This window comes from Equus caballus, chromosome 20 (genome assembly GCF_041296265.1).
Source record: "Equus caballus isolate H_3958 breed thoroughbred chromosome 20, TB-T2T, whole genome shotgun sequence".
NCBI classification, from domain to species: Eukaryota; Metazoa; Chordata; class Mammalia; order Perissodactyla; family Equidae; genus Equus; species Equus caballus.
The window spans coordinates 35,317,982-35,340,350 of record NC_091703.1 but is presented as its reverse complement, the minus strand read 5'-3'; the positions used below and the strand labels follow the sequence as shown (position 1 = coordinate 35,340,350).

The 22,369-nt window shown below is 35.2% G+C and overlaps 1 protein-coding gene across 5 annotated transcripts in view; it reads right to left on the bottom strand.

The window, feature by feature from the left end:
* The window catches only part of LOC106782300 (uncharacterized), a 246,797-nt gene that overhangs the window by 139,101 nt on the left and 85,327 nt on the right, over positions 1 to 22,369 (bottom strand). Inside the window, exon 4 of one of the 5 annotated variants that reach the window (XM_070245382.1) lies at positions 18,337 to 18,409. The exons of 3 other annotated variants lie outside the window; for them this stretch is intronic. In XM_070245382.1, coding sequence (XP_070101483.1) covers positions 18,337 to 18,409 — 73 coding nt within the window. Of the gene's footprint in view, positions 1 to 11,896; positions 12,069 to 18,336; positions 18,410 to 22,369 lie in introns of those variants that run through there. One more of the 5 variants, XM_070245383.1, reaches the window with a different exon arrangement.

Here is a 22,369-nt window from a genome sequence, read left to right as displayed (position 1 = left end):
GGAAAAATATTCATGGATGTTATTGCCCTCAGTCTATCAAACTCAGGAAATCTTAAAACCATCAGATTAGCACTGTCCTTAAATCATAACCAGGGGTGCACAAGCTGATTAATTCCACTGAAGCTGACTTTTCTACCTGCAATACTATAGGTTCATTTTCTGATGTTCCCCACTAAAAAATATAAATAGAAGCCTTGTTCTTAATTAAAAACATAAATAAATGAAAAGATTTGGCACTTTTGTGGCAAAACTTCCTAAGCAAAAATAGAAGTTACTTTTCCTATTTCTCAACAAATTGAGAGAAATCTCAATAGCCCTAAAAGTGAAAAGAGATGAAAGGGAAGACAAAATGGATGCACAGATTTCTCAAACCTATGACATTTCCACTATAGAGATCAAGAACAGTAGATAGAGATGACTTCGGATCCAAAAACAGTCTAGCTTTAAAATGAATCCTCCCAAAAAGAAGGTGTATTAGATGAAAATGTGACAATTTGGCTCCTCTCTGAAGGAAATCACACTCATATATTTAAATTTGTATTCTATGAAAGACTCAGAACCTTCATCAAGTCCCTGAATTGTTCCTTAACTCTGCTGGTCTTCAGTTTATTAATTTTTTGAGAAGCTTTTGATCTGTCTACTCACTAATATTTCCATTCTACAAGGCATACCCCAAAATAATATTAAAGAAAACTAGAGTATCCTTACCTTAAGCAAATGATAGTTATATATTTACTTGTGTTTATATTTCAGAGAAGACATCACACCCCAGCAGTAAGTTTCTTTTTTGTTTATTTCTTATTTGTGATTGATATAATACTATTAATGATGTGGAAGATTTTTGACCCCTCTGGCTGTCACCAGTTCCATGTCTACTGTGTTTAAATATGAGTCCCAATATGAGTCTAGTATGCTTTGGTTTCAGTAAAAGATGATTTTTTTTCCTCCAAGTATTGAGAGTAATAGTCTTATAAAGCCCTTCATTTAAAGAATACTATTGTGGGATTGAAGCTAAATATGAAAACTTGAAAAACTTCATTTTCCTTCATGAACTTTGAAATCACATTACATTGCGAGAAAATATATTTTTAGGAGGCAAGACTAAAAGTCTAAGAAAATAAGAGAGAAACCATAAGCAGATGAAATTTAAAACAGAACTGTTAAAGCTAAAAAGCACAGTGAGGCACACTAAAAGATAAGTTAGTAATAACTAACTTATTACTACTAGTTAGTTATTACTAACTTAGCTGATACACAAAACATCAATCCTTAATAAATTCAAGAGACCTAATCCTAAACAGTAACTCTTAAACAGCAGAAACCAGATTGACTCAGGATGATCAGGTGCCAGGTAATATTTAAATCAGAGATGTGAAGGTGGAGCTGAGGAAAAGATGATTTCTAAAATATTGTTTAAATAAGTCCATATAAATCATTCCCTCCATTCCCCTCCATCAGGCTTCAACTCTGGTACACACACTCTTACCAGAGTAGAAGAAAAGGGGTTTATGCTCAGGAGAGGTTGAATCAAAGGAACCCTGGATACAAGGACTCCATGTACAGGTAAAAGCAGGGGGAACGTCCTTATAACAGAGAGAAAAATAAGAGTCTACAATCTATATTCTCTCCCCAATGTACTCAGAGAATCCTGGAAGTCAGTTTAATAGTCCACACATAAAGAGAGTACATGACCCTTCATGGGAAAAAATGAAATACTCTAGAAGACAGACCCAGAGATTCTGCTTTTGAGGGTTACTGGAGAAAGCCAACTGACTCAGGTGACAATCACTATCTATGCACAAATAATTAGCTATTTAGAGTTAAATTCCTCAATATGAATGGACTTCCAAATATCACCACATATAAAGATGAAGAATCAAACTATTTATGCAGAAAATAGGCAATTGAAGGAAACCAAGAATATTCAGAAAAATAGTGAAAAGATTTTTTAACGTGTTTGACACCTAAGTGGATAAGATATTGATCTCATGAATCAAAGACAGGGTGATGTAAAAGAGTGACACTCAGAAAACAAAAATGAGCTACAAGATATTAAAAATACGAGGAGGTGCATTAATATTCTGTAAAATGGTTGGAATATGATGTCAAAAAACAAAAACTCCCAGAAAATAAAATGAAATTAAAAATAAAAAACAAAAGATAGAATATGGGCATAAAAAGAAAATTAAAGTTCAAGAGGATTTACTGCACAATAACAGGAGTACCAAACAAAAGATTTTTTTCATGGTGAGAGGGGAAAAAAAAGAGAGAGAGGCATGAGAAAAATTACTCTGATTTTAATATCATGAGAATCAAAATCGAAAGGATCCCCTAAAGGCTCTGCACAATGAACAGGGGGAAAAGGCACACGTCAAAACACAGCATCACACATTTTCAAAATGCACTAGGAATGAAGAAAAGTGGGTATATACAAAAGATCAGGGATCAGAATGGCATCATATTTCTCAAGAGCAACAGTGGAATCTAGAAAACAATGGAGCAATGCTTTTCAACTCTGAAAGATTTGGAATAGATCTCCACTCCCCAAAAAAATCTACCAAGCAAATGTGAAGATCAAATGATTCAAGCTCTCAAAATTTTCATCTCCCATGCATTCCTTCTCCAGGAGAAACTGGAAAATGTACTCCATCAAAACAAAGATGTAAACCAAGGAAGAGGAAATCAAGAAATCCCAGAAACACACAATTAAATACAAAAGGTCAAAATGTGATTTCCCAATCGTGGTGGTCTTTTGACATGTCCAATAGGCTAGGCACAGTCCAGTTACTCAGTCAAACCCTAACCTAGGTGTTGCTGTGAAGGTATTTTGTAGATGTGATTAAAAGTCCATAACAAGTTGGCTTTAAGTAAGGGAGATTACCCTAGATAATCTAGGTAGTCCTGATTCAATCAGTTGAATAGCCTTTAAGAGCAAAGCTGAATGACAGAGCCAAAGCAGTAATCACAATAGTCTGACTCACAGAGACCATGACACTGGCTACTTGATACTGGAGTCCCTATAAGAGAAATAGATGCAGAGTCTTCTAAATTCTTACTTTATCTGGATATGTGGAAGAGTTCTAGGTTTAGTGAATAGAATTCCAACCTGAATCACCAAACAAAGAGTCACAGCTCCTCAATCAATTCCCAGACTAGAGCCAGTTTACAGATCCAGGACTCCTTGAATGAAGTGGAGGCCAGATTCCCTTGAGAAAAGACCCTTCTATACTGCCAAAAATGTACACCATTAAGCTTTCTCCAAGCCTTCCACAACGGGAACAGATCAAATACCAGGGATACTGTATATTGGGGAAATGGAAATAATGAGACTTTTCAGGAATTACTGAATACTGGTTCTGGACTGACACTAATTCCTGTAGACCCATAACTGTGGTCCATCAGTCAGATTAGGGGCTTGTGAAGGTCAAGGGATCAATGCATTTTAGCTCAGGTCTATCTCACGGTGAGACCACTGGGTCTCCAAATACATCCTGAGATTATTTACCCAGTTTCAGAATGCATCATTGGAATAGATATACTCAAACACCAGCAGAATTATAATATTGGTTCCCTGATCTGTGAAGTAAGGGCTATTATGCTAGTAATGGCCAAGTGGCAGCCACTAGAACTGCCTCTACCTAGGAAAATGGTAAACCAAAAGTAATACAACATTTCCAGAGGGATTGCAGACTTTAGTGCCACCACCAAGGACCTAATTCTCACCACATCCCCATTTAACTCACCTATTTGGCCTATGCAGAAACTAGATGGATCTTGGAGGATGACAGTAGATTATCATAAATTTAATCAGGTGGTGACTCAAATTGCACTGCTGTTCCAGATGTGGTTTCATTGCTTGAGCAAATTAACACATCCCCTGTTACCTGTTACCTGTTACCATGCAGATACTCATCTGCCAAATGATTTTCCCTATACTTCTTAGTAAAGACTACCAGAAACAGTTTGCTTTCAGCTGACAAAGCCATCGATACACCTACACTGTCCTACCTCAGGGTATATCAACTCTGTAGCCCTAAGTCATAACTTAGTCTGCAAGGACTTTGAGTACCTTTCCCTACTACAAGATATCACAATGGTCCATTCTGTTACTATTATGATGATTAGACCTGGAAAACAGGGAGAAGCAACTACTCTGAACATATTGGTAAAGCATTTGCATGTCAGAGATAGAAAATAAATCCAAGAGTAATGCAAGGGCCTTCCACCTCAGTAAAATTCCAAGGGGTCCGATGGTGTGGGTCATGTCAAGATATACCTTCCACGGTGAAGGATAAGTTGTTGCATCTGACCTCTCCTACCAAAGAAAAAAAGAGGCACAATGCCTAGTGGACCTCTTTGTATTTTGAAGCCAACATAATCCTCATTTGGGTGTGCTACTTCAGCTCACTTCTGAGTGTTGTGAAAAGATGCTAGTTTGAGTGGGACCCAGAACAAGTGGAGGCTATGCAACAGATCCAGGCTGCTATGTCAGCTGCTCAGCTGTTTGGGCCATGTGATCCAGCAGTTATGATGATGGCTGAAGTATCAACGGCAGATAGAGATGCTGTTTAGAGCCTTTGGCAGGCCCTTGACATTTAAAGTAAATCTCTTCCTTTTTCTGCATCTGGCCATTCTCCTTTTGAGAAAAAGCTTTTGGATTGCTACTGAGTCTTAGTAGAGACTGACTACTTAACCGTGGGCTACCAAGTTACCATGAGACCTGAACTGCCCATCATGAATTGGATGTTGTCTGAACCACCAAGCCATAACGTTGGGCATGCGTGATGGCACTATAGCCCCTTTCTGAGACATCCTTGAAGGAATGTGGTGAAGGAAATTCTCCCACTGGACATAACTTTGAGCACTACACTTGGTTGTTCATTTTGCCTGAAAAGGGAAATGGCCAGATATGAGTCTATATAAACTCATGGGCTGTGGCCAATGGTTTAGCTGGATGGTCGGGGACTTGGAAGAAACATTATTGGAGAATCAATAACAAAAAGGTCTCTGGATAGACACCTCTGAATGGTAAAAAAAAAAAAATGTAAAGATATCTGTGTCCCATGTGAATGATCACTAAAAGAGTAACCTCATGAGAAGAGGATTTTAATAAAGTGAATAGGAGGGCCCATCTGTGGACACCAGTGATCTTTTTTGCCCAGATGCTCATGTCATTGCCCAATGGGATCATGAAAAAAGTGACCATGGTAGCAGGGGTAACAGTTATCCATGGGCCCAGCAACATGGACTTTCACTCACCAAGGCCAACCTAGCTACAGGCACTATTGACTGCTCAATTTGCCAGTAGCAGAGAACAACACTGAGTCTCAATATGACACCACTCCTCAGGGATTATTCAGCTACCTGGTCGCATGTTGAATGCCCTGGACTGCTTACATCATGGAAGAAGTGGCACTTTGCTCTTACTGGAATAGACATCTACTGTGGATATGGTTTGCCCTCCCTGCATGCAGTTCTACCATCAGTGGATTTATAGAATGCCTTATCCACCACCATGGTATTCCACACAGCATTGCTTCTGATCAAGGAACTCACTTCACAGAAAATGAAGTCCAGCAATGGGCCCACTCTTATGGAATTCATTAGGACTATCATGTTCCCCATCATCCTAATACAGCTGGCTTGATAGCACAGAAGGTATTTGAAGACTCAGTTACAGTGACAGCTGGATGACAATATCTTGTCTGGCTGAGGCAATCCTGCAGGATGCTGTATACACTATAAATCAGTGTTCACTGTATAGCCAGGAATCAAATGGAATTGACTTCACTCACAGTTAACTCCTAGTGATCTACTAGCAAGAAGTTTGTCTTCCATGAACTTAGGCTTTGCTAGTCTAGAGGTCTTAAATCAAAGGAGAGGAATGCTTCCATAAGGATACAATTCCATTGAATTGGAAGTTGACAATGCCTACTGGCCACTTTGGGTTCTTCATACCTTTGAACCAAAAGGCAAGCAAGGTTACTGTACTGGCTGAGGTGACTGATCCCAATTACCAAATGGAAATTGGGCTGCTACAAAGCAATGAAAGTAAGAAGATCTCTTAGGTGTTTCTTAGTATTACCATATCCTGTGATTAAAGTCAACGGAAAACTAAAACAACCCAATTCAAGCAGGACCGTTAATGGCCCAGACCTCTCAAAAATGAAAGTTTGGGTCACCCTACCAGACAAAAACAAAAATAGCCAGCTGAAGTGCTTGCTAAAAGCCAAGGAAATATGGAATGGGTAGTAGAATAAGGTAGTTGCCGATACTAGCTACAACCACATGACCAATTGCAGAAACAAGGACTACAATTGTTATATTTCTTCCTTATTTTTTATGGATATGTTTATATACATATTAACCAAATATTTTAATTTTTTCTTTCTCATCCACTCACCAGCTAACATGAGATGGATTAATAATACTTAACTTTATATCACAAAATTTAAATTACAGGATATCAAAGGAGAAGAGTGAACTTTGCCCAAGGACTTGCATACTCTTCTGGGGAAAAACTTAGCATGTTTTTGGTTGTATGCATGAAAGTTGTATCATGTGAAGTGGAAGTATAACTGTTATTGTCTTTATTTGGAGATTTAAGGAAATGTATATCAGTGCTAAAAAGACAAAAGGTGGACTGCAATGGTCTTTTGATGTATCACCTTGGTTAGGCTATAGTCCCCAAGTATTCAAACACTAATGCATGTGCTGTTGTAAAGGTTTTCTGTATATATGATTAAAGTTCACAGTTTAATTTTAAGTAAGGGAGATTATCCTAGATAATCTAAGTGGATTGAATTCAATCCTTTGAAAGGCCTTAAGAGCAGAGCTGAGGCTTCCCTAATGAAAAAGAAATTCCCCTGTAGAAAGCAGCCTCAGCCTGGGCCTGAATATTCCAGCCTGCCCCTCCTGATGGCCTACCTTAAAAATTTTAGAATTGTCAAGCCGGCCCACATAATTATATAAGCCAATTGTTTGCAATAAACCTCTAACATATATCTCCTGCTGGTTCTGCTTATTTGGTTGAACCTTGACTCATACAACAGGTTGATAGTAAAAAGAATCCCAAGACAACTGCTCTGCTGTGTATCAGCTAGTCCAGCTGGAAGATCGAAGACTCCTCAGCTCTCTCAAGGAGGAAAAAGCCTGATGGATGCCCAAATATCTCTCAAAAAACTAAAGTATTATACACTTCAGGCTTTGAGTTTGGAGATGCATTCATAGTTATTGCAAGGAAATTAATAAATGAAATAATAAAGGCAATCACAAGTTCCAAAGAAAATAAAATGTAAAACAACTGAAATAAAAATATAGCTACAGTTTGTCTAAGAAATGACAAGTATTTCTATGCTCATGATTACGTAAACACAGAATGATAATTTTTATCAAAACTTCCAATGCCAAAAGGGGGGAAGTGAACACTTGAAATTCTACACATGGAAAAATGAGTATCTATAATTTTATATGGTATAATCTAACAGTCAGTTACATGATAACTGTGTTGTCAAATCTTTTACATCTCATTGAACTTTGCTTCATCTGAAAGATACTGAAAAGTTCACATGAAAATTTCCCACTATGATTTAACTTCACCTATTTCTCTTTTTCTTTCATTATGTGTGCACAATATAGAGATATAGAGAGAGAGAGGCATACAAATTCAGAATTTTATATCTTGCTTGTAGATTGGCTCTTTTTTTCCAAATAAAAGAATCTTTAGCTCTTGCAATGTTTCTGCCTTAGGCCTGTTTAGCTTAATATTTTACCATGAGGTATATGTACCATGCTATAGCTTTCAAACTCAGTATCCTTATATTTAAGGTGTAACATGCAAGCAATACATATTTGCATTTTGTTTTTTAATCCAGTCCAAAATTTTTTTAATTAGAGTATTCACTTCACTCTAATGTAATTTATATTTAAATATAAAATCACTTACATATTTGGGCTTAAAAATGTCATCTTACTATATTTATGCTAATTATCTTACCTGTCCTTTTTTCTTTTCCTTTTTTCTGATTGGTATTTTATAACTCTGCTTTTTTCCTTTTATTCCCTTTAATATTTCCTTTAGTGCTTCTACCCCATTTTTTCTCACCATTCATCTATGACTACAATTTCATGTTTCCTAGACCACTTCACCATATCTCATAAGTCTCCTACATTCTTCTGAGTCAACTGAGTGGTCTTCTCACATTTGACAGCTTGCTTCATTAAAGCCAGGAGGAGAATGCCTCATTCCAGTCGGCTAAGACTGAGACTTATATAATGTAACATTATCATAGGACTGATTATCCATTCACCTTAATCATATTCTATTTGCTAGAAACAAGTAATAGATTCTTCCCTCACAAACAGAAAGTGCATTATACAAAGGCATGACTCACTGAGGGTCATCCAGAATGTTACCTAACATAGGAAAATAAGAAGGTAAAGTGTTAAGAGGAGAAACAAGAAGGCTTCGGGCTGGCCCATGGCCGAGTGGTTAAGTTCGTGCGCTCCAAGTCCGGGGCTCAGGGTTTCAACAGCTCCGATCCTGGGCGCGGACATGGCACCGCTCATCAGGCCGTGCTGAATCGGCGTCCCACCCGGCAAAACCAGAGGCACTCACAACTAGAATTTACAACTATGTACTGGGGGGCTTTGGGAAGAAAAGAAAAAAGAAGATTGGCAACAGTTGTTAGCTCAGGTGCCAATCATTAAAAACAAGAGAAACAGCTTTTCCCTTCATGCCTATGGAAAAAAAAGGCCTCATCTTTGAGAGCATGAAGTCAGCAGATACTGTATAAAACTTAAAAGTCAAAGATTTCATATTTTCAGAAAGCTATTTTCAAATATTTACATAAATTTTAGGAGAAATGGCCTGCATTTAAATATTACCTGTTTGTCATTTGGGAAACAAAATATGACTATAAATCGATAAGGTAGGGGACTGACGCATTAAGCCTACAACATTAACTTTTTAATATTAGAATACATGTTACTTTAATGAAAGCAAGTAAATTTTAATTCACATCTGAACCTGTCAATTTTGCATTGTGCTCCAAATCAAAAAGACTGTTAGAGAAAACTAATTTTCTTTTCATAGGTAAATAACAATTTTGTGTTTGTTTTATTCATGTTTTAGTTGAGACTCAATAATCTATACACAAGTTCATTTTCAATTTCTCAAATCTACTTTGGTCTCCTAGTTGCACAGAAATTTTGGCATTCTCAGGTTATCATAAATTCAAGTTTATTAATGACTAAAATATATGAGGGAAAGAAAATATTAATCTCCTTCTCTCAGGCAAATCGAACTGATGGAATTTTTTGTATTCTATGAAAGATCCTAGAATGCATCAGTACCCTCTCATCCAGTTTTTAATGTATAGGTGATTTGGTCTGTTAATGGTGAGGCAGATTTCCAGATAATACCATGTCTGCTTGTAAAATCACCCGTGAAAAGAGCATCAGAGGTCATATTTGGAAAATTGAAAATGGGCCCTTTCTTCTCTTCCCTTACACAAATCCACTAAAATGACTGACATAGAATAATAAAAGGCATGGGGCCGGCCTGTGACCGAGTGGTTAAGTTCACGAGCTCTGCTATGGCGGCCCAGGGTTTTGCTGGTTCGGATCCTGGGCGCTGACATGGCACCACTCATCAGGCCACGCTGAGGCGGCATCCCACATGCCACAACTAGAAGGACCCACAACTAAAATATACAACTATGTACTAGGGGGATTTGGGAAGAAAAAGCAGAAAGAAAAAAAAAGAAGATTGGCAACAGTTGTTAGCTCAGGTGTCAATCTTTAAAAACAAAACAAAAGAATACTAAAAGGCATAAACACAACAAACTGTTTAAAGAAAGCCCCTCAAAAGTCAAGAATCAAGTAGAGAGAAAAAATTTTGAATAGGAAAGCTGGTATAATACATGACTCGACAATGAACATTATTTATATGGTCATGGTATTGCTAACACAATATGTTGATTTATCTTAAAAAGGTGAGCTGGTTTACTGGAAAAACAGGGAGAGAGGAAGTGAATTGAGGAAAGGTATAAAAAGAGGTAAATCCTTGCTGCCTATAGTAGGAAGCCAATGTACACTATCCAAATTTGGAAAATAATGAAATAGCATACATTCTATAACTAAATATTAGTTCTAGAGCCCCCCTCAGAAAAAGAGTGTAAGTGTAAAGGAGGTAAGAAGGGATGCATCAGAGAACTGGTGGTTTAATTTACTTTAAATAATTTCACTTTTAAAGTAAGTACAATGTACTTTGATATAAGAAAAGTTAAACTTAAATAATTCATGAAAACTTTACATTCAATAGATTGATTTTAGAAAGATATTTAGGAAATCTAATCTTCTAATAGACAATCAACGCCCATTTTTTTCCTATTTCAGTTGTGACTTCAAAACCCAACAGTAAGTTCCTCTTTTGAATCTCAAATATTCTGTGCTATCATAACCACCTACAAAGGATTCTTGCATACTTTGGTTATCATCATTTCTAGCTTTGTAAATCTGCCATTTAGAGAATTAGAGAAAATGGTAATTACAACTTTAAGTTAGAATACATGTTTATTTGTGTTTGTTTCTGTAGGGACTACCTCAGGACAAACCAGTAAGTTCCTCTTCCCTCTCTTATTACTAGTATACTTTGATATCTAAGGAATAGGAAAATATTTTGCTCCTATAGTGATTGCGATAACAGCTTAAAGCCCATCATTATAAGAGCATTGCTGGGGTACTAAGTTTGAAAATGAACACTTGAAAAACTTCAGTTTCCTCCATGAACTCTTGGAAACACAATAAATTGAGAGAAAAAAATTTTTTAAAGCAAAACTATGATGTCTAAGAAATAACAAAAGAAATAAGCAGAAGAAACTTTGAAACAAAATTATTAAAGCTGAAAAGCAGATGGATGAGTAATAATAAATTTAGCCGATCCTCAAAACATGAATGCTAAGAAAATTCAAGAGGGTTAATTCTAAACAGCAGAGCCAGAGGGCTCAAGATTTCCAGGGATCAGGTAACATTTACTTAGTCAAGCATATGAAGGTAGAAATGAAGATAAAATGATTAGCTGAAAGTTTGTTAAAACAAGTCTACATAAACCATCTCTTCCATTCCTCTCAGTCAAGCTTCTACTTCGGTCCCACATTGTAATAGAGAGGAAGAAAAATGGTTTATGTTCAGGAGAGGCTGGATCAAAGGAACCCAGATTTCAGGGACTCCATGTACAGGTAAAATCAGAGTGACATCCACTAACAGAGACAAAATAATGGTCTAGATCCTACATTTCCTCCCAATGTACTCAAAAAATTCAGAAAATACAGAACCCATGCTTGGAAAAAATGAACTACCAGAGAAAAGACCTACAGATTCTTATATCAAGGGTCACCCAAAGGAATCTGACTTGCTCAGGTGGCAATTTGTACCCTTGCATGTAAGATCAGCTATTTAGAGTTTCATTTTTCAATATAAATGGAGTTCCAAGGATCACAAGACATTGCAGGACAGACTCTAAAACAAAAAACCAAAAAGTACACAATCCTGCAGTGAATAGGAAATTGGAAACAAAGAAAATTTGGAGAAAAAAATGTACAGTAGTCCCCCTTTATCCATGGTTTCGCTTTCCATGGTTTCAGTTACTCAGAGTCAACCACAGTTTGAAAATATTAAATAGAAAATTCCAGAAATAAACAATTCATAAGTTTTCAATTGTACCCCACTCTGAGTAGCATAATGAAATCTTACACAGTCCCACTCCATCCCACCAGGGACATGAATCATTCCTTTGCCCAGCGTATCCACACTGTATAGCTACCCACCGATTATCACTCAGTAGCCATCTTGGTTATCAGACTGACTGTCACAATATCACAGTGCTTGTGTTTAAGTAACCTTTATTTTACTTAAGAATACCCTCAAAGTACATAGTGATGCTGGCATTTGGATATGCCAAAGAGAAGCCATAAAGTGCTTCCTGTACGTGAAAAGTTGAAAGTTCTCATAGGGCTCAGTATTATCCATGGTTTCAGGCATCCACTGGGGGTCTTGAAACATATCTCCTGCAAATAAGGGAGACTACTGTAAACTTAAAAAAATTAAGATATATAAAAGATAAGATATTGCACTAATAAATCAAGAGTGGGTTGATATTAAGTAATTTCAAAAAATGGGAGGTAGACTATTAATAATACATAGAAGTGACATATTAATAATTTGTAAAATGATGGAAGGTGATATTAAAAATAATAACTTCCAGAGAGTTAAATTAATAATATGAAACAAACCAAAGAAAATAGTAATAAAACAAAGGAACAGCTCCAAAAGATCTGTTCCAGTATAACAGGAGAACAGGACATAACATCAAAAAAAATTTGTTGGGAAGGAAAAAAGAGAGCTAGAGACAGAGATGAGACAGTCACCCAGATTTTAGTATCACGAGTACTAAAATTAAAAGTCTACCAAGTGCTCAGCACAATGAAAGGAAAAAAGACACACATTAAAGCTAGCATCACACATTTTCAGAAAACTAGGACTAAAGAAAAGTTGACAAACACAAGAGATCAGGAATCCTAATAGTATCAGATTTCTCAAAAGCAACAGTGGAAACTTGGGGGAAGAAATGGAATAGCGCTTTGAAATTCTGATAAAAGATTTCCAATGGAGAATTATGTACCCTCTAAAATTCTATCTAGCAATTGTTAAGGTCCAATGAAAATTTTTTCATAAATGTAAGGTATCAACATTTTCATTTCTCATGTGCTCTTTCCACAAGTAACTGGAGAATGTGCTTCATAAAATAAAGATATAAACTGAGGAAGTGAAACTCAAGAAATCCCAAAAAACATGGAATTCAATACAAAGATCAAACTGTGTCTTCCCAATTTGTTAGTGATAAAAATCCTGAGATGACTACTATTCTGCAAAAGATCAACTGATCCAGCTGAAATACTGAGGGATTCATGGAAGATGCTTTTGAAAGACAAGAAACTGGACAGACACCCAGATATGTTTCAACAAACTAAGAGATTATACACTTCAGACATTAATTTTGGAGATACAATAGTGATTACTGCCAAGAAAATTAAATGAAAAAGGCAATATAAATTCTAAGTAAAATTAAAATTTTTTAAAGAACTCAAGTAAAACCACACTGATAAATTGGTTGCATTTCAATAGTATTTATCTGGTCACAATAACATAAACACAGAACAATAATTTTTAGCAAAATGTGATAAAAAAAGTGAGAAAAGTGAAGTGTATGGTGTAGCAGGTTCAAATAAGAGAGCTAAACATCATCATGTAGAACCTTTTGTGATGTCCTATTTTTCACTACTAGTATTGGTAAATGTGTGTTCTACATCTTTTTATCACTCTCACTAATGAGATACTAATTTCTTTAGTCTTTTCAAAGAACCAACTTTGGACCAAAAGAAAATTTTTAGAATGAAGCATGGAGAGACAAAAGGATGTAGAAGAAAGAAAAGCATATAGGAGCAATACCAGTTACAGAGAAAAGGTCAAACATTTGTATAACTGATACTCTACGAGAGAAAAGAGAAAGAATGGGGAAGAAGGAATATTGGAACAAGAAATTTTCCAAAAGCACAGAAAGATAGGATGGCACAGATTCAAAAATCACTATTAACTCCAAACTGAATAAGTTTGGGGGAAAAAAAAGTAGGGTTATTAGAATAATACTGCTAAGAAAATCAAAAAGCAAGTCTTAAAAGCAGAGGAAAAAAATCAGTGTACCTTCAAAGGTAAACTGTAAGACTATTAGCTCTCTCCTCAATAAAAATAACAGTAGCCAGGATAAAATGGAATGAAACCTTCAACACAGAGACAGAAAATAACTATCAACACTTAATTCCATACAAAGCCAAACTTTTGTTAATATGAATATAAAATAAAAACAATTTTAGTCCAAAAAAAGGTAAAATTAATTAGAATATTTCTAAGTTCCAAAAATGCTGTAAAGAATAACAAACCTGAAGAAGAAAATACACAGGTAAAATAAATAACTACTGACTGCAAAACAATAACATCTTGAGGGTTTTTAAAATGTGTGTTCATGTTTATATGAGTGTATAATTAGAATAAATGAAAGTAATAATATAAATAATAGATACAAGGATAAACGAAGCATCCTTGTTTTGAGCATTAGAGATAAAAATAGTAATACTAAGCCAAGGATACAACTTGTAATCTCTAAAGTAATAACTAGAAAAATACAAATCTAAAGGGGCATAACATGAAATAATCCAAAAAATCCACTAATGTAAAGACAAAGAAGACAAGAAGAAAGGAAAGAAGAGAGAGAAGGAAAAGAAGGTGGAGATAGAAAGAGAGAAATAAAGCAGGTACTATGGATGGAAAAGGATGTAGCAAAATGGTTTTAAACTCAAATATATCAATAATTCCTTGAATTACAGATGGATCAGATTCTTCCATTTAAAACATAAGGAGGATCAGACTAGATTAAAAACACAAAATAAAACCCACATATATATTTATTAAAAAATTTTTAATGTAAGGACAGAGAAATGTTGAAATTTAAAGGTGAAAAATATCACAGAACTCTCAACCTAAAAAGAATAGTTATAGATATATTAATTTCAGTTGACCAAGGCAAAAAAACATTGATAGTAAGTTCAACTGACCAGAAAAATAGAGCAATTCTAAATTTGTATATATCTAATAACATAGCCTCAAATATATATAAAGCAAACCATGAAAGCAATAAAAACTTCAAGATCAATCTACAATCATTCAGGAGATTTAAAAAATTCTCTCTCACTAACTGCTAAACTAAGTACACATACACACACAGAATATAAAAGATTTCAACATGATTAACAAATTAGATACCATAAATGTGTATAGAGTCCTATATCCTACATTAGCAGAAGACGTATAATTTTAACATATAAACAGAACATTTATAAAAATTGATCATATGCTTAGCCATAGGGCAAGTCCCAACAACTTTCAAAGAATAAAAATTATAAAGTATATTTTCTGTCATATATGTCACAACCAAGTTAGATTCCAACAGTCCAATATTTCTTTATCATCAAATATCAATCAACGTGATTCACTACATACTGTAGACAAAATGCTCCTTCTTGCCCCAAAGATGTCGTGTACTAATCCCCATAACCTGTTAGTATGTTACCTTGTATTGCAAAAGGGACTTTACAGATATGATTCAGTTTGGGATCTTGAGATGGGAAGATTATCCTGAGTTATCCAGGTGGGCCCAATGTAATCACAGGATCCTTCTAAGAGGGAGGCAGGAGAATCTGAGTCAGAAAAGAGATGTAATGATGACCAGAGAGGTTGGAGTGATGCACTGTGAAGTCAGACGAAGAGACCATGAAGCAAGGAATGCAAGCGGCCTCTAGAAGCTGGAGAAGGCAAGGAAACAGTTTCCCCTAGAACCTCTAGAAAGAACACAGTCTTGCCAACACCATGATTTTAGTCCATTGAGCCTGATTTTGGAGCCTGACCTCCAGAACTATAAGATAATACATTCACGTTGTTTAAGCCACTAAATTCATGGTAATTTGTTACAGAAGCAATAAGAAACCAATATACCACATTAGCAGAATAAAGAAGAAAAATCATATAATCATCTCAATAGATGTGGAAAAGTTTTTTTAAATTATTTTATTGAGGTCATATTGGCTTATGACAAATTCAACATCCAATCACAACTTTTAAAAAAATTTTAGCAAACTAGAAATAGAAGAGAATTTCCTTAATAAGAAAAGAGTATTAAGAAAATACAGGCAATCTCATATTTAATGAAAAGAACTTTAAATTTTTCCTTAGAGATAAGAAATAAGACAAGGGGTCGGCTCTGTGGCCGAGTGGTTAAGTTCCCACGCTCTGCTGTGGTGGCCCAGGGTTCGGATCCTGGGCGTGGACATGGCACCGCTCGTCAGGCCACATTGAGGCAGCGTCCCACATCCCACAACTAGAAGGACATGCAGCTAAGATATACAACTGTGTACACGGGGATTTGGGGAGATAGAGCAGAAAGAAAAAAAAAAAAGATTGGCAACAGTTGTTAGCCCAGGTGCCAATCTTTAAAAAAAAAAAAGAAAGAAAAAGAAATAAGACAAGCATGACCACTATTCTCTCTTCCATTCAAATAGAACCAGAGGTCCGAGCCAATTCAATTAGGTAAGAAAAAGAAATAAAAGGCATTGAGATCTGAAAGAAAAAAATCAAACTCATTTTTTCAGATGATATGAGTGTGCATGCAATAAATCCAAAGACTCCACAGACAAATTGTTAGAATTAATAAGAGAATTTAACAAGGTTGTTAAACGCAAGGTCAATATAAACAAAGAACTATATTTCTATATACCTGCAGAAAAAAATTAGAAAATGAAATTTTAAGAAGGGATACCACTTACAGTAGTATCAAAGTAATAAATATCTAGGAATAAATCTAATAAAATCTATGCAAGCCCTTTATATAGAAAACTATAAAACCTTATTAAGAGAAATTAAAGACAAATAATATCATATTCATCGATTGAAAAGCTCAATATTGTAAAAAATGATAATTCTTCAAAATTTGAGCTATAGATTCAATGTAATCAAAAGCCAAACAAATTTTGTTTTTGTCAAAATTGACAAATTGGTTCTTTTTTTTAATTTTTATTTTTTATTGCACTAAAATTGGATAATAACATTATATAGCTTTCAGAAGTACATCATAATATATTTTGAATTCTGTGTAGATTACATCATGTTCACCACCCAAAAACTAATTATAGTCCATCACCACACATGTGTGCCTAATCCCTCCTTTTGCCCTCTCCCCTCCCCCCTTCCCCTATGGTAACCACCAATCCAATCTCCAATGCTATGTGTTTGTTTGTTGTTATTTTTATCTTCCACTTATGAGTGAGATCATATGGTATTTGACTTTCTCCCTCTGATTTATTTCACTTAGCTTAATACCCTCAAGGTCCATCCATGTTGTCACAAATGGCCGGATTTCATAATTTCTTATGGCTGAGTAGTATTCCATTATGTATATATACCACAACTTCTTTATCCATTTGTCCCTTGATGGGCACCTAGGCACAAGTCTTGGCTATTGTGAATCATGCTGCAATAGCTATAGTAACCAAAACAGCGTGGTACTGGCACAAAAACAGACACACAGATCAATGGAACAGAACTGAGAGCCCAGAAATAAACCCACACATTTATGGACAGCTAACATTCGATAAGGGAGCCAAGAGCATACAATGGAGAAAGGAGAGTCTCTTCCATAAATGGTGTTGGGAAAACTGCACAGCCACATGCAAAAGAAGGAAAGTAGACCATTATCTTACACCATGCACAAAAATCAACTCAAAATGGATTAAAGACTTCATTGCAAGACCCAAAACCATGAAACTTCTAGAAGAAAACATAGTACGTTCTCTGACATCCGTCTTAGCAGCATATTTTCAAGTACCATGTCTGACCGGGCAAGGAAAACAAAAGAAAAAATGAACAAATGGGACTACATCGAACTAAAAAGCTTCTGCACAGCAAAGGAAACCATCAACAAAACGAAAAGACAACATAACAATTGGGAGAAGATATTTGCAAATCATATATCAGATAAGGGGTTAATATCCAAAATATACAAAGAACTCATACATCTCAACAACAAAAAAACCAACAACCCAATTAAAAAATGGGCAAAAGATCTAAACAGAGGTTTCTCCAAAGAAGATATACAGATGGCCAACAGGCACATGAAAAGATGTTCAACATCATTAGCTTTCAGACAAACTGGTTCTAAAACATACATTATAAAGGGGGTGGGGGCAGGGAGCAAAAACCCATGGAGTGCAAGACATTCTTGAAGAACGAGGTGGAAAACTTAGACTCTATCAGATATCGCTTTATTGTAAAGTTACTGTAATTAAGACAGAGTAATCTTGGGATAAAAACAGACACATAGAGGAACAGAACAGCTAATTGAGAAACAATTCTATGAATATCTGGAAACTATTTATGAATAAGGTGTCACTGCATTGAGCAAGGAAAGTTTTTTTTTCAATAAATAGTGCTGGATCAATTTAATATCAATAGAGAAAAATTAAGCTTGATCACCTAATCATGGTGACCAGCTTACCTCTGTTTGCTTAGAACTTTTCTGGTTTTAGCACTGAAAGTCTGGCATCCCAGGAATCCTCTCAGTGGCGGGCAAATTGGGATGGTTGATCACTCAATCCCTATCTCACATTATACACAAAATTAATTCAAGGCAGATTTAGCTCTAAATGTGAAAAGTAAAACAATACCGCTTACAGAAGATTACATGGGAGAATATCTTGATAGGTTAGGTAGAGATTTCTTGAACAGGAGACAAAAAGCAGTAACCCTAAAGAAAAAAATAATGTGGATATATATTAAAATTAAGAACCTCTCTTCATCAAAAGACAACATTTCAAGAGTGAAAGGGCAAGACACAGAGTTGTAGAAAATATGTATAACCCGTATATCTGAAAAAGAGCCAAAATCCAGAAAATATAAAGTATTCTATAAATCAGTAGGAAAAAGACAGACAGTGCAACATAAAAATCCTCAAAGTGTTGAAAAGGTACTTTACAAAAGGGGATATCCAAATGGGCCAAAAAGAAAAAGAAAAAAAAGTAAAAGGAAAGGTGTTTAACATCTTTAGCCATTAGGGAAATACAAATATTAATCACAGTGAGATATCATACACACTTACAAGGATGACTAAAATTAAAATTATTAACAATTCCAAATGTTGTTGAGAGTAGAGAGCAGTACAAACTTTACCCTACTGCTGATGGGAGTACAAGGTGGTGCATTTATTTTGAAAAAGAACTTGATTTTATATACTAAAGTTAAACCACTCTATGACCAGAAATTCTACTCCTAGATTTATACAAAGTTTGTAGGTATATACATTGTACACCAAGATAAATGGGTGACAAAGATCAAAGCAGCATTATTCATAATAGCCATGTACTGAAAATAACCCAAACATTCACCAACAGTTGCATGAATAAATGAATTGTGATATATTCATACAATAGAATCCTATACCATGATGAAAATAAGCAAACTACACTAAAAAGCAATAACATAGAAGAATCTCATAAACCTAATGTGAAAAGGACCCCCAAAAAATACACACTCCATGACTACATTTATATGAAGTTCAAAATCCATGGTTTTAGAAGTGACACTAATTATTACCTTTGGGGGAAGGAGGGTAATTATTACCTTTGGGGGAAGTCAGTGATTTGAAGATGCCTCAGGAGACCTGAGATACAGCTAATGTTTTATTTCTTAATATGTGTGGTAGTTACATGGCTGTGCTTCCATTGGGATAATTCACTGATATATATACTTCTGATTTGAGCACTCTTCTGTCTATATTTATACTTTAACACAAGTGATTTTTTTAAAGATGGAGATTTATGCTGCAAAACACATTTTAAAAATTTAAAGTGCTTCTCTCTGCCAAGACAAAATTGGATTTGCGAGGGATGGGAAGGTAGACCTGGGTTTTGTTGTTGTTGTTAGAAGTCTGTTAAGTTAATTGACTATAAACTTTTACATTTATTACTATCACAAAAATAAAAGCTAAATGATTTTGAAATCCATTTGAATTTTGTAATGTACTTCATAATTTATGCCATAAATGATGATTAAAGCTATGTTCTATCCTTGGGCAATTCTCAATATTGTATTTATTTGTGTTTATGTTTTAATTTGGAACCCATCCAAATATTCCTTTTCTGCTCCTTTTCTATGCTATTCTATAGACTTGGATACATGAATTTTGAATTCTCTGATTGTTACCAACTCAGTGTCATAAAACTGAAAGAGTATTAAAGTGGTTTTCTGGTTTAACTTAGCAGTCTAAACATACATGTTTTCCTCTCCTCCCTCCTGAAACACCTCTAAAATTACAGTAAAAGGATAAAACGGGGCATAAATTCAGAAGGATAAACCAAGTAAAGTAAAAAGTAGAGATTAACTTCACAGAATAAAAAAAAAATACTAACAATCAAAGGAAATGTAATCAAAGTATACACTTTGGCTCAAGTGTGAAGAGTATTCACACAGACAAAATAACACAAACGCTGACTACTAAGTTAATCAAAAATTGTGACAGGATGGGATCAAAAGAAAAAGAGAGGTGAGTGCATTTGTGAAAGAGCAGAGTAAAGTTAAAGCCACATCATACATAATAGCAAATCAATAGGCAAGCTATAAATTTGATGAAACAAGAAATATCACTGTAAGAATTTTAATTAAAAATAGATAAAAATGACACCAAAGAAAAACACCTAAAAGATTTGAAAGTGTTTGCCTCTAAGAGGAGGGAATTGGGGGTAGGAAGGAGTAAGTCAAAAGGTTATTTTTCCTAATAGGCCAATAAAACTTTTAATTTTTAAAACATATACACATGCATTATGACAAACTCAACTTTTAAACTATTGTGTGTGAATTTTGCATCTTGCTGATAATGAGAAACTGTTAGGAGAGCCGTATTCTCTTCTCCATAGAACAACACTTATTGTCGTCTTTGTGTTTGTATTTCAGTTACAACTAGAGAACCAGTCGTGAGTAAGTTCCTTTTCTGTTTCTCAAATCTAACTTAGTCTCCTGTTAGCGCCTGTTATATCTAATTTGGATTTCCTGTTTGGAAATCCTTTTGCTCTCTCTGATTATTATTTCTGGTTTTAAAAATTACTCTGGAAAAGAATTCTTTAGAAGAAAAGAATAATCTTCAAGCAAACTACACTTCAGCTTATATTAATGTTTTCCCTTTAGGTAAAACCCCAGAACCCATTGCTTGATTCCTTTTTCAACTTTTATCTCTAACGTGCTTTAATCTCCCAGTGATGTGAAAGGCGTTTGCTCACTCTGGCTTTTACCAGCTCCAATTGTAAAACCACCTAAGAGAAAAGTATTAAAGGGGGCTTCAGGAAGACGTAACAATTCAAACACTCTCATTTCATCCACTTTTAAAAGCACAGAAAGTGACGTTTAAATTGGCATAAAACCCAAAGGACAAACTAGGCAACTTTTTTTTAAGAAAAAAAAGGAAAAGATTAAGTACAGACAATACAAAGACTTGTACATTAAGCACAATATACCTCTAGTATAGTCTATGCCTTAACTGTGGTGATGTTTGTGTTGTGACAATGTAATCACTGAGTATACTAATTTAACCAAAAATTGTGACAAACTATATAGAGAGGATTGGAGGAGGGAATGTGCATGGTGGGGGAAGAGGAGAGAATAAGAGAAATAAAGCCTCGTAAGAAGTCAAAAATTAGTATGGAGTTTTATAAATCAAGAAATAGCTCTATATGGCCCGGTCTGGTGGCACAGTGGTTAAGTTCGCACGTTCTGCTTCTCGGCGGCCTGGGGTTCACCAGTTCAGATCCCAGGTGCAGACATGGCACCGCTTGGCAAAAGCCATGCTGTGGTAGGCATCCCACATATAAGGTAGAGGAAGATGGGCACAGATGTTAGCTCAGGGCCAGTCTTCCTCAGCAAAAAGAGGAAGATTGGCAGTAGTTAGCTCAGGGCTAATCTTATCAAAAAAAAAAAGAAAGAAAGAAAGAAATAGCTCTATAAATATGTTATTTAGAAAAATAGATGTAAACACACACACACACAAACAAAAGAATGTTACAAGTGTTTCTTCCAAGGAAGGAAATAGGAATCAAGAGGTTAAGTCGGGATATTGCTGTTTTTTCTTATTTTCATCAAATGATTTGAAGTTTTAAGAATATGTATGTATTACTTTCATAAAACTAAATTATAAATTTAAAAATCATGTGAATTTTTAATCTCCCTCATTTTAAAGCATTTAGAGAAAAGTCTAGTCTCCTCTTAGACCAAAAGCATTTGTATACTTATGTAACATATTTCAGTAAAAACGACAGGACTTAGATAAGACACTTTCCAGGTATATTTTGATCTTCTATGGTGTCTGAGGGCTTTCATTTCTAACCTTCCAAAAGTTTGATAATCACTCCTCATTCCTCAGAATTCTGCTATATAACTAAATTTTCTTTAAAGTATAATCATTTCTCACTTATAAAAAATAGAATGTAATAACAGTCTGGAAAAATGTTTCTAAAGACTGTCAATACAAACCAACACTTGCAATTCAGAAAACAAATGTGTGTAAATAAGGGAAAAAATCATAAAGGAGAAAATTTTAGGGATATGAATGAGACTACTTAGGAGATGGAGAAGCGTGAAAGGATAGAATGAGCTCCGTCCATTTACTCTTTCTGCAGTTCTTCCAAGCTGGGGACCATGGAACCCACAATGGGGCTCTTCA